The following is an 18,982-nucleotide window of genomic DNA, read 5'->3' as shown; positions in this document are numbered from 1 at the left end:
GCACGGAATCTTTTCTGTAGCGGCGGCGGTTACAAAATTTTTATCGTTATCTATGTTGTTGTTCGATGTAGTATTAAAGGTATGGGTAATTAGAGCTTGTGTGTTGTCGGAAATAACGTCGTTAGTGAGCGACGCGATAGTGTTCGGTGCCAGTGCGTTATCGGGGAGTGGCGCGCGGAAGGTGGAGGGTGAAATGTTCTTGTTATCGGAGCGCTGTGTATTGTTGATGTGATTGTTGAGTGTGGAAGAAGTTTTACGTTTTGTGTCCGCCACTGTGGTATTGGAAGCTGACCGAGGAATCGAAGATGATTTAATATTTTGTTTATTTAAAGTAGGTTGTATTGATGTTGATGAGATGTTAAGTTTTGGACTATTAGGTTTATTATGATTCAACATTTTAGACATGTTGTTGCCCTTGGGGTTATTCATGGCTTGAATATTACGGTGTGTATGAATTGTTTAATAATAACCATTATATCATACTACCTGCTGGACGTCGACAAGGTTGACGACTAGATGTGCTATCGGCAGCTATAAAAACGTTAACACAAGTAACACATGTGTTGCACTGTCGGTGGTCAAACACGAACTGTTTTCTTATATTATAACAGACAATAGTATACATTTAAAAAATGTCTAATAAAAAAAAAAAATATTTCTTAATATTATTCTAAACAGTTTGTTGAAATGCCATGTAATATTAATAAATATTGATGAAAGCACGTACATTTTAATTTTAAGTTTAAAATATAATTATAACATTAATATTAGTTATTCGATTTATATTCAGAAGAATTAAGTGAACATGGGTTAATTTGTAAGTAGTTATATTTTAATATAATAAAAAATAATACAATGAATACAAATTCCCTTGGACAGCTATTGGTTTATAGATAGTTATATTTCATACAATTTAGATTACACAGCTTCAAACAAGTTAGAGTTAGGTACTTCTGATTTTTAATGAGTACCTATGATTTACCATAACTAAATCAATTACAAATTATAACATATAATGTAGCGTTTATTACTATTACTGATTACTATAAGCAGCTAATTCTTATATTCAGTGAACACTATAAAAAGCGATCACTCTATTTTTAATTTTTATATTAAATAATTTATTTATATTGAGTCTATAATATGATAGTTTACTATCACATATAGGGTTGAGAATTGCAAATATTAAATTATTATTTTTGTAGTTGCAAATGGTATAGATAATTACATGTTCTTAAATAACGATTTCAGTAAGTATTAATTACGTATTTACGTGTATACATTTTAATATTCAGAATTTTAAATCTATCAGTGTTATACTTTTAATGTTTTTATTTATTAAACCTGTTTTTTGAAAATATTTTAAGTTAAATAATTTTTATAATATGTTTTATGTTTTTTCTTTTTCTGAATTTTTCATAGATGACTTGTTAAATTTCTCTTTAGTGAAGCACCTTTTTATATACAACATTTTTAGTTTTGTTATCAGGCGCAAGAACATAAATAAATCGGATGTTTTACTTACACGTAAACATAGCAAAGTAAAAACGGCCATCAAAATAATATGCATATTTTAAAATCAGATCACAAATACTTAAAGATTTTCATTATGATTTATTGATGAAATTCAAGTCAACACTTGAAGCATTTCATTATGCACTTCAAAGATTATTTCATTGTTTATCTGTGCGATTAGCTCAAAGATTTCTTATTGCCAACCTAGCAGTTTCACAGGCAGCCTTATATTAATTGTTCTTGCGTTTGAAGAACGCAAAGTCGGGCCATACTAACGCGGCGCTCTTCTGATGTGATTTGTCGTTTTTCTTCAGTGGATTGATTCGCAATATTGTTACGAAGTCTAACTGCATAACGGTTTTTTAGGAAAGATCAGATATCCTGGGCTACGGAATTTATTTGTTTAAAAAATAATAAATCATATAAAAAGTAAATTGTTTTTGGTCACACCTGCACCGAAAGTTTGGTTTTCGAGGAAGCGTTCGAAAGCGTCCTTTTTCCGTCCAGCTTGCGGTAAAATGGAAATCCTCAAAGTGCAGGCGGAAAAGAAGAAATCCCCAAAAGTGCCGGCCGCCGGGCGCGTATCCCCTGCACAACCAGAAACTAAAATGTATACCTACCACGGTTCTTACAAAACATAAACTTTTGGTTACATCTTAAATGTATAGTATAACCTCCTTGCATGACGCATAAACGTTTAAACATATTTAATTTGCACTGTTCCTAGATAAGTGCGTCGAACGATGCATTAGTAAGTTTATTTCACGCAATTTGTATAATAATTCAAATTAAATAATGAGCATAAATACGAATGATGACAGTCAACACAGCAGTTGTAGTGAACCATTAACTTCACCACACATGGTTGAAACGGCAAACGCCGTTTCACTAAATCTATTACCTGAAAAATCAAAAGAAAGATATATATTGGATTATGAAAAAATTTATAATGGAAAAAAAAATAAAACCAAATCGTGGTCAGAAAATGTGTTGCTTACATATTTTAGTAATTTATCTAAAGAAATTAAACCGTCAACTCTATGGTCTCTTTATTTAATGCTTAAAACCACTATAAATATGAAACATAATATTAACATTGGTACTTATCCAAAATTACAAGCTTTTTTAAAGAGAAAATCGACTGGATTTAAAAGTAAAAAGTCCAAAGTTTTGACTTCAACCGATATAAAAAAATTTATAGACGAAGCTCCAATAATATTCAATACTTAGTAACTAAAGTAAGTGTGATAAAATTATTTAATATAGGTTTTCTATTAATATTCCGTAAATTTATTATGATATAGGTAGTATTGATTTTTGGGATAACTGGCGTATGTAGAAGAGAAGAACTTAGTAATATTACTATACGTAAATGATATACAAGATTTTGGTTCAATGTTACATATTAAACTTCCTTTAAATTATTTAAATTTACCAGATCCCCAAGCTTATACATGTCATTCTTTCCGCTGAACTTCAGCAACATTACTTGCCGATTCTGGAGGTGATATTACAACGCTCAAACGCCATGGTGGTTGGAAATCCAGTCAAATTGTCGAAGGTTATATAGAAGATTCAATAAACAACAAAAAAAAAAAATATTTAACCAGATAACTGAGTCTATAACTAATCCATCATCAACACAAACCATAAATGATGTTAACTATGGTGCATCTACTTCAAAAGCCAGTGAAGTTGATGAAAAAAAAAAGAAACTAGTGTCAGCGGAAATATTCTCAATATAAGTAATTGTTCTAGTTGGACATTAAATATAAATTAAAAATAAAATAATATAGTATATTAGTATAATAATCTTATCAATTACCTACAATAATAAAATATACAAAGTGAAAATTGTAATTTTGAAATAAAATAAAATGTTTTCCATGAAATTGTTTTTGAAGAATAGTCTATAATTGTTGCATAGATCCCTGCATAACCTTTTCCATGAACGCAGGGGAGTGACAAAAAATAGTATGTGTGGTTCACTTCCCACCCTTGCCACACAATATACTATTGTTTTACAAACAAATCGACCGGTAACATTGAAAAAATAGGTAACCTAGATGCGTGGCGAAAAATAAATAAAGATATATAAATATATAAATATTAAAGAGACGATAACACAAAAATCAAATTTCTGTATTTTTGTTATGTGATTTTTCTAGTAGTTAATTAGTTATTCTGCTATTCGGTGTGGTCGTGTGGAGAAGAATCCAACAAATCAGAGATCATCAAAATAAGTTAAACCGTTCTTAAGTTATAAATGGTGTAACCAATCCGACTCTCTTTTATATCTATATAATTAAACATTGTATTTAACACTAAAACTTTACGATATTATAATTATTTTTTACATTCACTTTATAGATAAATGTTAGGTACCTACCTATCAAAGTAATAAATTACGATCAATTTTTTAGATTATCACAAATTTTATAAAAAGTATCTAATTCAACGTAATTCAAAAAGTATGTATTATTGAATTGTATTATATTAAATACACTTCTAAACATTCTAGACACATATAGTGAATCATAAACAATTAAATAGCAACAAAAACCAGCTAATTACACTTTTAAATATTGTCAAGTGCGACTAACACAAAATTATTTATAATAATTAAAACTATATTATCTTTTCATATTGAAAACATATAATTATTTTACATTATAGTAACAAATGTAGTAATAGTGACTAAAGATCTTCAATTTTATTGCATTGTAGCTTTTTAATTCAATTGTAACTATCTAATAATGAGTATGCACTGCATTTTTTTTTTGTTTTTTTATTCAATTTGAAGATGTAAATAATTCGTTGAATATAAATGAAAAGTATAATAGCTCCGATAGAATCGAAGTTGATGAAATAACTCAAAATATCATCAATGAAGGTGTTGTATTATAGTTGAATAATAAATCAATTAATTTAAACTCACTATAATTATAAAATAGATAATATATTTTAACCAATGGCCAATATACATTAAATCAAATGCATCATTCTAATACTATAAAATACATTTTTCTATGTTCGATTTTTTAAATATTTTATTTACAAATTTATAAATGAATCATCCAATTTTATATTATTTGTTATTAACTGGTTAGGTGTTAAGGGGTTGTAATTAGTTATTCGTTATTTTATAGATAATAAAATACTAAATGCAAAAGAATGGTGTGCCGAAAACGCAGGTAGAAAACAAAATTATAACTATTAAGTAGTTTTTAGTTCAATACATATTCTATGGGTCTAGGACTCTAGGAATCTGTACATTTATATGAAATTTAAAATGATTCGGAAAACAAAATAATATATATATTTTTAGCGAATACTAGTACTTTTGTTGAAAAAAAAAAGATTTTTGATTACGGTAAGCAATTAACGGATTTATTATGTGTTTTAATACAGCGTTTCTCAACCTTTTAGGAATGCAACCCGCAAAATAGGTAGAAAATATGATCAATAAGTTCGTGACCACCTATATCTATATTAAGTACAAATTTTAAAACTAAAACCATCATTTCATTAACCAATTTATCAAACGAAATATACCATTTCGAACATCGATTTATAAATGCCATGTATAATACCTAATTTACTTGTCACAGGTAAAAGTATTTTTTTTGTTCAATAAAAGATTTTAAACACAAAAGTTTTATTATTTGTGATCTACGTGTCCCCTAGTTAAGGTGGTCGCGACCCCTCTGCTGTTAATAATAAAATTTAATAATATAACATAAAAAGTGTCCCTGATTTCTTGAAAAACGACGTTTTATATTTGAAAAAAAATTATGAAGCTTAAATAAGCTTAAAGGCTTAAACAAAATCACTATTATATATTTATTTTTTTAAATAGTCAATGAATATTGTATAAAATATAATATGTTCTGAAGTTAAACGTATCTATTGACTATATTAATACTTTATTGAGGTCGGGACTCGGGAGTAATAAATTTAGAATTGTAGAAATTTAATAGTTAATCAATACCTAATTTAATATATTATATCTTATATCTCTATATTTATCCTGGTTTTATGTAATCACAATTAATGTTGGCATTTTTTTAATTAAGAGGTACCAGACGATTATAAAAATGAAATAAATACTACATTAGTTAATGGTAAGTATAAATATTGTATGTAAAAATTTGAAAATAAATAATGATTTTTGTATCGTTAAAATTATTTTGGTGTTGAGGGTGAACCAAATGGAAGAATTTTCCCTAACCAACTTAATGGGTGAGGAGTTAGGTTTTCCGATAATATGACCTTCACATTGATACTTTTGAAAGAAAAATATTAGAAATTCTTTATTCTTGTAATAAGAATTGGAAAAATTGAAAATGTTTACACAAATCAAGTTAAAAAAAAATTGCAATTCAAATCAAATAATCGAAGAAACTGTATAATCGAAATTGTATTTCACAAAATGTTAATATTAGTAATTAGTGTTATACATACATACTAAAATTTAAAATGTATATATCATCTATACATAACAATAAAAAATTGCTTGCTAAAAACTGAAACAAACACCATAAATGTTCCTCATATAGTTATTTTTGTAATTTAAGAATATTTGAGATATATAGAATATAGATTCCTATTTTTTATTACTTAGGCACTTTTTAAGAAGTTAATTTTTTTTTTATTAAAATTATGATTTGTTATCATGTAGGTACTCATTATAAATATAATATATTATAATTATAATTATGTGATTTCGTCTAAATTTAAATTTAAAATAAAGTAAATAGTTGATGGTTACCTACATATATTTCTGAAATTTCTTGGTTTCAAAATGAACTACTTATAAAGAATATTATTATATTATAAGCTTTTCAATCATTATAGCTATAAAGTCATTATTCAATTTTTACATTTTCATTTAAAAAGTATTTTGTAAATACCTATCTTAACACATTTAGTCAAAAATTAAACTGAAAATTAATATTATGTAATTGGAATATGGACCATTTATTAGGAACCTAGAATTAAGTTTCAAAGTATCCTTAACCAGCTCACATTTTTTATCGTCATAATCATATTATCTATAATTAATCCCAAAATTTGTTAAAATAATTTGAAAATTATATTATAAATATAGAATTATCATGGAAAAATTAGTGAACGTTTAAATTATCAGAAGTTAAGTACCTATTTATTAATTAGTGCGTCGTGTACCTAACTTATTTGGTAGTATATATGTAGAATAATAGGATCCTAACACTAATAATAAATCAACAAATTTGGATTGGTAATAATATGACTATAAGTGGACTTTATTAACATAGTACATCGCACAACATAAAAATACATAGATAATATTTCATAAATGATAATAATGATAACATGTGAATAGGGGAGTTGTAGGCGCCTACCTGCTATATAATGAAAAATAGCTAACCACTCGTCACCGAGAATAAAAATAATAAATAATAATAAAGCCGTAAAATTATAATAATATTATAATAAAATGCCACGGAGGATATAATCAGGGGTACTACACTCCCTATCTTTCCATGTTAAATAAATAGGTGACCTTGAATGCCTCCAAGTGCCGCCAGGGATACGACACTCTCTATCATTGTGTGTTAAATAAATGGGTGACCGTGAGTGCAGCTGGCACGGTTATAGTATATAACCGTAGATAACCGTGGTATAGCCTATTAGTTGTAATATAAAATATTACTATACATGTAGTTTATTGTAAACAAAAACCGGTACCAACTTCAAAGCGGAGCCTCCAATAATTCGAATATAACTTCAAGGCCGAGCCTCCATTTTGTTATCACACGGCAGAGTGTCGTTTCTTGTTTGTTCTTTGCTATAATACACAATGTTGATAGGATATCACTATAATAACAACAACAATAAAATATCAATACAAGTGATAATTGTAATAATACAAAATCATAGATATAATAAACACCTAGATCGCAAACTCTGTATACTGGCTTGACAACAATTTGAAGTCGGCAACCATTTGTAAGTGGGGCAAAAACGATAGCAAATTATCGATATTATTTACATCTATATCAGTATTATCGATTTTTATATCGATTCCATGTTTATTATCAAAGTTACATTGTGATTCTGAGAATAACAAAGTTTGGTTATTTGTTACAACTTTAAAAGTTAAAGTTTCTTGTTGCGCGTTACATATATATTAAAATAGTTCAAACGTGTTCCGTTGCTTTTTGCAAAAGTAGAAAAAACGCAAATGGCGACTTACATTTCTTCTCGTAAGTATAATGTACTGTAGAGTGTCATGGCTCTACGGACTAATATATTATTATAATCCTATAATTGATTCTATGGACCACTAACTTGACCACTCTAATTTAACCAGTAAACTTAACTATAATTCATAAGTAACATTTCACATTTAACATTCAAAATTGAAAGTACTAATAGACTAATGGACTATACACAGAAGCTAATCGATTTCATCTCTACAAAAACAACCACTTCTAATGACCTCACTCAAAGACACCTGCATAATCCACGCGCCGATATTGTATATAAGAGGGCCAGGAACTCGGTATATTTAGGATGTTTCTTAGCCATTAAAACCAGAGCAATGTCACGCCACAATCAGCCACATAGCACATACACTTTTACAATTACTATATGATTAGGTATATGAATTATATTACTATATAGAATAAACGACTATTTAATTTTACTATTCAAATTGACTACGACTTGTTTGAAATCATCATCTTTTGGATCCCTGACAGGGGTGCACACAACAATACTATTAAGTTGTTAAATCATAAATAATATTATATATAATTGTATTTGATTTCAGGTTTCCTTTAAAAAATCCCAATCTATTGCAACATTGGGTTAGTGCTACAAAAAAAGATTTGTTTGTTCCAAATAGATGGAGTAAAATTTGCAGTCATCACTTTTTACTTATAGACAACCTCCTGGGGGAACTTATATTTTAAAATTGAATAGTGACGCTATCCCTAAGGTTTGTTTACCATCATCACCCCATCCACCTGTTAAATTCCAAAAAGTAGAGCATGAACTATCTCCTGAAATCAATAACTCGACAGAAAATGAATCAATAGAAACCCAAAAATAATGATAAGTCTGTAAAAATCCAAAATAGTGATGAAACATTAGAAATTCAAAATAATGTTGAACCTTTAGAAATTAAAAATAGTGATGAAACCTTAGAAATCCAAAATAGTGATGAACCTTTAGAAATCCAAAATAGTGATGATGAGATAACTAAAGGAATAACTCCTATAATTTTGATCATTCCAACTAAATATCAAAGTAGCTCTCCAATCAAGATTACTCCTACAAGGAAAAGAAAATCTATTGAAATTACTACTCCGATAAGAAAAATGAAGTCTCAAATTAAAGTATTGCAACAAAAAGTCCAAAGACAAAATGTAAAAATCAAAAACATGTCTGAATTATTTAAAGAAATGAAGAAGAAGGTACTTCTTGACTCAGAAATGGAATGTACGATCACAAACAAATTTGATGGTATATTTTTGGAGCTGTTTAAAAACCAGTTAAAAAATAAAAAATGCAAAGTAGAAGGTCAGCGATACAGTGATGAAATCCAAAAATTTGCAATGACCTTAAATTATTATTCCCCTAAAGCTTTTAATTGTTGTTGGTCAGTGCTGCGTATGTTGTTATTTTGTTGGCGTGGCTTTTTTTATGCTTACAACTTATTTAGTTCATGCTGCTATGGTCAACACATGTATTTAGTTTTTAATATTTTTTTCAGATCTATACTAAAACTCCCAAACTCTACGGCCATACGCAATTGGACATCTTGTATAAACATGGAACCAGGGTTTTTTAAAGAAGTTTTCAATTCACTTTCAAATTTAATCTGCGAAGATAAGCATTGAAATTTAATATTAGATACTATTGCATAAGGAAGCAATTAATATGGGATAAAGTAAGTCACAAATATGTTGGGTATTGTGACTATGGACATGAAGTTGAAGTTGAAGGGAATAACACACCTGCCACTGAAGCCCTTGTATTCATGTTAGTAAGCCTTAATGGCAAATGGAAAATACCAATAGGTATTTTTTCCAAAATAAATAATTGTCTGCTGTAACCCAAGCTGAGTTAATCCGATCTGCGTTATCTCTTCACACAATTCTGGACTTAGAGTTTGGAGGGTAATATGTGATGGTAGCTATACAAATATTTTGTCTCTAAAAATTTTAGGCTGTGTTATTGGAGATAATTATCATACCAATCAATGTTGGTTTAAGCATCCGATAAATTCAATGAAAGTTTATTACATTCCAGATGCTTGCCACATGCTTAAACTTGCTAGAAATGTACTAGACAACAATAATGTGTTAGAATCAAATTCTGATTTAGTTAAATGGTTCTGTATTGAAAAATTATTTAAGGTACAAAACAATTTAACACTGAAGCTAGCTAATAAATTAAGCAAAACTAATGTACATTGGAAAAATAATGCTATGATAGTTAAATATGCAGCACAAACTCTAAGTTCTTCTACATCTGATGCTCTTGATTTTTTAAGATCTATAAATTATAAAAATTTCAGCAGTTCCAAAGCTATAAGTGAGTAGTGTAGGATTGTAGACAGATTGTTTGATTTTTTAAATTCTAGAAATCCTTTTCTAAATGATTTAAATCTGCTATTTTTGAAAAAAATATTTCGGTTTTAGAAGAAATTATTATTCCCCTAATTGATCAATTATATAATTTGAAAATAATTAAAAAAAATGTTAGCAGACCATTATAAGTAGTATAATTTGGTAGGTTCTGGAGCCTCATCCTCATCCTCATCCTCATCCTCATCCTCATCCTCATCCTCATCCTTCATCCTCATCCTCATCACTCATCCCGCACCCCTCATCCCTTATCCCGCACCCCTCATCCCTCATCCATCGCCCGCCGCCGCCATATCCACTACGTAACCGACATCGATTTTATGTTATCGCCAGTTATCATTTCACTGTTATAATTTTCTTATCAATGTTATCATTTTCTTATCACTGTTATCATTTTATTATCAACTGTTATCATATATTATTTTAATAGCGTAAAGAAAAATGTATAAAAAATCTGGTCTTAGAGTTGAACCGTATACCCCCATTATATTCGAAGACGTCTTTACCCACTTCGACTCTGACTCCATTGATGATAGTAATCAAAACTGTTATACTTAAGAATAAAATATAATTTAATAGTCATTGAAAATTTTATCATATACATCCGATCAAATGTCTTTAATTGGTCATATTATAATAGTGATACTTAATAGGGTCTGTCGCCGCACATTAAGGTATTATAAAGAATGTATACACATCCTGTAGGCATCTAATTAAATGTATAGAATTTATTGATACTTGGTCATATTAGCTAAAATTCAATTTAATAGCCATTTAAAAGGGATTTACAACTGACACAATCGGTCAGGTATATTGATACTTAATAGGGTCTGCCACCACCATACAATGCACATCTGGGCATTGATTTAAAGGACGTTTTAATAAATTGTAAAGAATGTATTGATAGTAGACACATTGGTACATATTAGGCACTTTCAACACCTAAAATGAATTAATATAACCTACTCTAACAACGTATAGTCTCCTCTTATAATTTTAGAAAAATAATATAACATACAAAAATGTAAATTAAATATAGAATCCCTCACAAAATGACCATTTATATTGAAAGACACTTTACTCGTTTTGACAATAATAGGTTTATTATCCGTATTCAATTAAAATATATTCACACATCAGAATGTATTGTTAGTAGACACATTTGCATCGATATTCATTAACTCTATGTCCTAGCCAGGATGTCGTATAGTACTTTCAAATAAATCGAATAAATGCCTACAAATTCGCACCATCTGCTAAATGTATTCACAAATAGATCTGATTATATTCTGATAGTTTCCTGTCATTAGGATATTTATTCAATTAACAAATAGTCTAAGGATGCCACAGACTTTTAATAATGTTTTTATAGTATACATGTCCTTATATATCACTGAGTATAGTTCATTCGGTTTAGTCTGTTCCGACACGTTTACACGCTCTGACTTAAAAATTTTTACAAGTGTTATATTTTCGTTTCATCATGTTTAAATGCGAACAGTGCCCATCGGAGTTTTCACGCAAGGATAATTTAACCAGACACATGAAAACACATGATAAAGTCTGCTTTCCATGCGTGCAATGTGCTAAATCATTTAGTTACCAATCGAACCTTGTTCGCCATATGAAAAACACTCACAACCGTGTATGATGTGATATCACGACTCCACAAGTACAAGATGTACAAGATGTACAACGAGGTGAAATAGAGATTGCCCCGAACATAATAGTGCCAGATCAACCAGCAGGCCCCTCAAATCAGCTTCAAAATTCGAATAATACACAAAACCAACATTTTTCTGAAGATGATTTGTGTATAATAGACGAATATCAACCAGTACGACAGAGTGTCATATAGTTCGCGCCTCGCATTGCTCCACAGATTCAGATTTCCCCTCAAATTTTCGTCCCCGATATCCAGGCCGGTCGCTCGAACATGGTGGCCGAAGACGAAATTTGCATGGCAGTTATGCACGAATTTGAAAATGAGGACGAGATTTGCATGGCAACAATGGACGAATTTGAAAATGAAAAAGTTCAAGACGATAATACAGGTTAGTTTTATTTTTAATATTATAGATGGATATAATTTTCAAAGATTCGTATAAATTTTATTTATTTGCTGATTGGTTATCAGATCGTTTGTTAGATTTAATTTTAAACGATACATAAAACTTTTATATTAGGAAAATTAGTTTTTCTTTAGATTTATTAGGGCTTTTTTTTTTTTTTTTTTTGAAGATTCTTACACTACATGTGTAAATGGTAGACGGGTTTCCACTGCAAACACCACCTCGGTAGCTAGGATGAAAAAGGCTCGTATGGACATAGTTAAGACTCCTGGTTTCACAGAAATTTCCTCGTCTGCGAATCGAAAAATCGTGTGGTATTATGTCAAAAATATTAACAATGTTCACAATTATCCCGACTTTCTCCGCTCGCTCATGCCTAAGCTTGAACATTTATTAAAGACATGTCTGAAAAAACACCCGATAAAATTTAATTTGAAACTCGAGGCAGCATACAACCGGCCCAACGTACCAAACTCGTCGGAGAACCGGGCATTCAAGACTTCGGCGGTAGAACTTTTTCCGGATAGTGACATTAGTACGATCATTGAGAGGGCTTTTATAAAGTTGTCGAAGGAGGAGGAAGAATATAAATCACGCGGAAGTGGATTTACATTAGAAAGTATAGATGGGTTATTGCTAAGTATATATAAATATACACCAATGTGCGGTTCATCGTACATATCGTTGCCGGCGTATATTGACAGGAAATGGGCCACCATCACCCTCAAAACACAGATCAGGAATGTTTCAAGTGGGCGATTTTGGCGAGACATGTGACGGGGCATGCGGTATACCGTATCGGTGAAAATTATAGAAAGCACGAGGATAAGTGCAGTTTTGAAGGCATTACATTTCCCACACCTCTATCGGACATCGCTAAATTTGAGAAAAATAATAGAAATGTATCTATTAATGTGTATGGGTTGGACAAAAAGTTCCAGCCACCACGTAAATATCCGACGTGCGAGGTGTATCTGCTACGTGTCGTTGATGAGGAGAAAGCCAACCACTTTGATTTGTTGTTGGTGACGGACGACGAAAACTCACACTATGTGTATATTTCAAATTTTTCTCGGCTTATTAGATCGCAAAAGACTGGACATGAAGAGAGAGTAGTGTTTTGCAAGAAGTGTTTCACATCATTCGATGACAGGCGGCATAAATACAAGTTGAGCGGACGGGAGGCGTTAACTCAGCATAAGCTTATATGCGGTGCACATAAGCCAATATTACCGGTGATGCCGAAAGAAGGCGAGTGTCTGCGATTTGAAGCATGGAGAAACACTCAGAGACATCCTATAGTAATATATGCGGATTTTGAGACACTGCTAGTTAAGACGGACTAGGTGAAGGGAAAAAATACGAAGATTGTAATGAGGGATGAGGGGTGTGGGATGAGTGATGAGGATGAGTGATGAGGATGAGTGATGAGGGATGAGAGATGAGGGATGAGGATGAGGGATGAGGGATATAAATTCTATACATTTAATTAGATGCCTACAGGATGTGTATACATTCTTTATAATACCTTAATGTGCGGCGACAGACCCTATTAAGTATCACTATTATAAAATGACCAATTAAAGACATTTGATCGGATGTATATGATAAAATTTCCAATGACTATTAAATTATATTTTATTCTTAAGTATAACAGTTTTGATTACTATCATCAATGGAGTCAGAGTCGAAGTGGGTAAAGACGTCTTCGAATATAATGGGGGTATACGGTTCAACTCTAAGACCAGATTTTTTATACATTTTTCTTTATGCTATTAAAATAATATATGATAACAGTTGATAATAAAATGATAACAGTGATAATAAAATGATAACATTGATAAGAAAATTATAACAGTGATAATGATAACTGGCGATAACATAAAATCGATGTCGGTTACGTAGTGGATATGGCGGCGGCGGGCGTTGGATGAGGGATGAGGGGTGCGGGATAAGGGATGAGGGGTGTGGGATAAGTGATGAGGATGAGTGATGAGGATGAGGGATGAGGGATGAGGGATGAGGGACGAGGGATGAGGGATGAGGATGAGGATGAGGATGAGGCTCCAGAACCTACCAAATTATACTACTATTATATAAATCAGAAAACAAAGCATTTATTATTGGCTTTTCAATGTGTGTAAAATCTATATTTTCAATTGCGAAGTCTCTTTTCAAAGAAACAAAGTTACCTTATATCCTAACATATAGATTTTCACAGGATTACATAGAAATTTTATTTGGTCGTATGAGAATGAGATTAGGTTTGAATAATAATCCTAATGTGCCTCAGTTTAAAACAGCCATGAAACAAATACTTATGAAAAATGCGGTAACATGTAAGTCCAATAGTAACTGCAATACATTTGTCTAAGATGTATTTAGGGGTTTATTTGATTTTAAGTGGAACAAAAAGAAAAATGAACATTATATTGACATAGATTCTAATTTAGAAAAAGATATTTTAAATAGATTGTCATTGTTAAATAATACTAACTCTAATTTTTAATTAGGATTTAAAAAATAATATCCTATACTATATTGTTGGCTATATTTTGAGAAAAATAATAATAAAAATTGATTGTGAAAGTTGTGTGAAATGTCTTATAAAAGATATGGAAGACCATTGTTATGGCCATTATGCTCCATATTCTAAATTTGTGGATTAAAAAAATAAAGGAGAGCTTGTCTCCCCGTCTGAAAGTTCATTCAAAGTTATTTTTGAAGCAGAAAAAATATTAGTGTGTTTAACAGATAATTTAAAAAGTATAAATATAAACAATTTGGACAAAATTATAATTACCTATTGCACAAATAAATTGGTGGGAAATAATAATATTTTTAGAAATTTAAATTGTGATAATGTCTTTTTTTGGATAAACCTCATAAATTAATGATAATTTCAGTTTTGATTAAAAAATATTTAAATATAAGACTACATTCTTTTGGAAAAGTATACTCAAGCGATATTTTAAATCCAATTAGTCAACGCCAGAAATTAACCAAAACCATAATATTTTACAATCTATAGACTTTGAATGAATGTACTTTTAATGTTGTTCTAAGTAACTATGTATATAACAATAACTATTTTTTTTCATGTTAGTATACTTACTATAGGTACATTTTTTTTATAATTTCTTGTATTATATCCATAATATAATATAAATGTTTAATTATTATGTTTATACAAAGCACTAAACATTGCTCTTATAATATATTAATATACTGTTCTAAGTGACTATGTGTATAACTATTATATTTTATTTTATGTAAGTATACTTATTACTTATTAGTTATTATAATTTGTTGTAATAATAATTATTTATTTCAAAATAAATTACGTATAAATAATAAAGGATCAATATAAATAACATCGATTTTCAGTATCGATAATCACTATCGTTTTTGTCCCACCTGCAAATGGCGTCTGGCTTCAATATTTTAAAATTTTAACTACGACGGCCTCTTAAATACGATTTTGCGATCTAGGTGTTTATTATATCTATGTACAAAATATAGATAAAAACCGCGTATCTGTTACGGTACTGCGTTACCGGTTACAACTGATAATCGCCGACCGCTCAACTACTGTCCATATGACCATAAGATTGCATACATATACATATATGTATTTAATGGAAACCACACTGATGTCTACTCACCTCGCTCAGGTCCCGCGACCCACTCGCTGATGGCTGCCCGAATGCCCGACGCCCTTTGGTAGCTGGTAAAACGATCGGATCGTACCCGCGCACGATCACCGACCTACTCGTTGCTCTTTTCGTACACCCGCGTGCACTTTAAAGAACAAAACGAATATACAAGAAACCGGAGAGCTGTTCGTTGCTTAAGCGGCAACTCGACGCGTAAATAACATACGTAAAACCATATTATACCGTGGCAAAGACGAACAACACATAGAAACAGATAGACGCGACTCGCGTCGCACGACGACAAATTTCACAGACACCGATCGCGGACTGTCCACTACTAAAAACAAAAATAAAAAATAGCGCCCGCGGCTATAGGCGTTTATCGCCAGCGGCGAAAGCCGATTTTGCGTGGTACGGCGGCGGGTAGTTGGGTTTTCTTCTATAGTGCGTTTCACAACAAATGTCCCTCGATACTAACGCGCCAGGTGGCGATTTTTTGTTATGGTTTCCTAAACTAGTATCTAATTACGGCGGGAAATTTAAAATTAAATACGTGTTTTTTAATTTTTTTATTTGATTTGATATTTATTTAACAAAATAACCTGAATGCTTATTTCGATTTATAATCTGACCACTGCTCATCATATTTTAAAAAAATAAATTTTAAATACGCACTCTTTATTTTCCATCCCAAACTGAGAACCCCTGATCTCAGTAAAAATCTCCATCTGGCGCGCTAGTATCGAGGGACATTTGTTGTGAAACGCACTATAGAACATTCGGTACCTTATCGGTGAAAACCCATGACCAAAATAAAACATTGTCACCGGCAGAGTCGGTACCGAACATTAATAATGGGAGTAATTCGTTTCCGCCACAGCCCTTTTCCGCCAAAAATGAAAATGGTACGATTCCTGTTTCCGCCAAAAACCATTTCCCTCCAAAAAAGTTAAGAAACCATTAGTTTTAATTTTTAAGTAATATTGAATTTATGTTGTGGTACCTATGTATAAAAGACAATAACATTCACATGCAGTGACATTACACAAAACAATAAACAATTATTGTGAATCTTTTCCGGAGTTCGTCGATTGCGTCCCGGACTCAGGTAAACGATTTTTTTCCTACCTATTCTGTGTTCCAATTGCGTCTTATTGTATAGTAAGTAAGCGTAAATTGACATTTAACTCTTTTTTTCTATACATCACATCCAAATATTCATCAATTTCAAAATATTTTAAAACAATTTCAAACAGATATACGTATAAAAATAACGTCTAGTCATAAATGTATACATGTAAAACTAAGAGCAAAGTATACAAAAAAATAAGAATTTATTGATGAACAAATAAACAACTAAAAAAATAAAAATATATCTTCTTTATAATATCTTAAAACTATTTTACTTAAAAACCCTATTTTTAAATGACGTATTCATTGACTACAGAAATATATTATTTAAATTATTTATTATATTTGGACTTATTTTATTGATTTTTGTATAATTATTATTTTATAACACTGATGACTAAAATGTATTTTTGGGTTCTTTAATAACTAGAAAATTAAAATATTAAAATAGTGTAATTAAATGCTTATTATATAGGTGTTATACAATAGGATGCAATCGGAACATAAAAAGATAAAAAAAAACTATAATTTACCTGTCCGACTTATCGAATCACAATCGAAACACTGAAAAGGTATAAAAGGTTGAAACGGGACGCAATCAAATGATTTTTTCATTCTCATTTCAATCAAATATTTTTTTAGGCACCCAAGCACAACTATCATTTTTTACATTTTTACAAATACTTAAAAATACGATACAGACAGATATTTATATCAAAATTAAAAGTGCTCAAAATAATATAAAAAAATTCCAAAAAACAAAAAAAAATATTAAACAGTTTGAAAACTACAAAACACGCGATTACAAAAAAAGAATACAATGAAATTAGTGGGTACACTTTTGTCAAATCTATTTATTTTACTTATAAGATTTTTTAAAACTTGACATATACTTATATTATAATTTATATATTTTTTATGAAATTTTAAATAATTTATAAAATAACGATATGACGTGTTATTTCAAAACTCTATTAAGACTATATTTTTATTTACTTTTGATTGTATAATATTTTAACCTAACCTAACCTAACCTTAAAACTAGGTATATTAACATGTTCAAATTGTTCGTTGAGCAGGACACAAATTACTGCCAATTTTATCGTCCAACTTACTGTTCCTACTGACAAGTCTAAAGTGACATTGAAATCTATGTTTGAAATAATTTCAAAACAAGTTCTGATAGATAATATTCTGTGTGAAAATTGTCATACATAATACCCTCGTCCCTCATACACAAACATCACACATATTAAACGCCAACAAAATAAATAGGTATATATTTTTACAAATACAGCTATGGTCAGATTCAACCACAAAAATCACCGACTTAGTCATAAATGCATTACCAAATGAAAAAATAAATATTGATGGCAGCATGTATAAACTACACTCGGTGATTTTCCACCATGGTAATTCAATGGCATCAGCTCATTATACATGCATTATCCGATTTCTTAATAAATGGGTTAGATGCAATGATTCTAATATTTATTACGACCGGTGGCCACGTGATGCTAAAGAAGTATATAATATGTATAATCGTTCTCCAGCAATAATTAAAACTTAAATTATATAATAATATACCTCCCTTCTCCCAACCAAATACATTTCATCACCGCTTGAAAAGAATTACATATATCTAAAATTGTAATTAAAAAAATTAGTGATATCTCATCAAAAACACTCCGTGTAAAAACATCGCTTAGTAAAAATAAGCACTTCAATGACAAAAGTTGTGATATCAAAAATTAGCTAAGTAATTTCATAAATTCATTAATATAAAAGTATTTATAACTGTTTGTATTTATTGCACCTTGTGAATTTATTTAGTGCAAATAATTTTACTTAGCTTGGCGCAGTTACTATTATTTATGTCTCTATAACTAAGAACCCAAATGTCTCGATTTCTACATAAATATTCGCATCATTTTGCATATTTTTACTATAGTTAAACTATTGAACAATA

The 18,982-nt window shown here is 30.1% G+C and overlaps 1 protein-coding gene, 1 long non-coding RNA gene and 1 pseudogene across 2 annotated transcripts; all 3 read left to right on the top strand.

Moving 5' to 3' along the window:
• The first annotated feature begins 788 nt into the window (after positions 1 to 788).
• On the top strand, positions 789 to 5,639 carry LOC126554490 (uncharacterized). Its single transcript, XR_007606682.1, has 6 exons — positions 789 to 817; positions 1,206 to 1,250; positions 3,939 to 3,986; positions 4,665 to 4,709; positions 4,844 to 4,888; positions 5,592 to 5,639. It is a non-coding gene; the product is annotated as an uncharacterized LOC126554490 (long non-coding RNA).
• Positions 5,640 to 8,151: 2,512 nt separating this feature from the next.
• On the top strand, positions 8,152 to 10,193 carry LOC126549393 (uncharacterized). The gene is made up of 4 exons (XM_050198458.1): positions 8,152 to 8,159; positions 8,333 to 8,369; positions 8,426 to 8,545; positions 8,601 to 10,193. The coding sequence occupies exons 1-4, from the start codon at positions 8,152 to 8,154 to the stop codon at positions 9,402 to 9,404; spliced, it is 969 nt and encodes a 322-aa protein (XP_050054415.1). The 3' UTR covers positions 9,405 to 10,193.
• Positions 10,194 to 12,380: 2,187 nt separating this feature from the next.
• LOC126554466 (uncharacterized) lies at positions 12,381 to 13,637 on the top strand (annotated as a pseudogene).
• The last annotated feature ends 5,345 nt before the right edge of the window (positions 13,638 to 18,982 follow it).

This window comes from Aphis gossypii, chromosome 1 (genome assembly GCF_020184175.1).
Source record: "Aphis gossypii isolate Hap1 chromosome 1, ASM2018417v2, whole genome shotgun sequence".
Lineage (NCBI taxonomy): Eukaryota > Metazoa > Arthropoda > Insecta > Hemiptera > Aphididae > Aphis > Aphis gossypii.
This window is presented reverse-complemented; position numbering and strand designations above follow the sequence as displayed.

Excerpts from the sequence above, each read along its gene's own strand:
- LOC126549393 (XM_050198458.1), top strand. Across the intron at positions 8,370-8,425 it reads CCAATCTATTGCAACATTGG|TCATCACTTTTTACTTATAG; the intron begins GTTAGTGCTACA and ends TAAAATTTGCAG. Across the intron at positions 8,546-8,600 it reads CACCTGTTAAATTCCAAAAA|AAACCCAAAAATAATGATAA; the intron begins GTAGAGCATGAA and ends ATGAATCAATAG.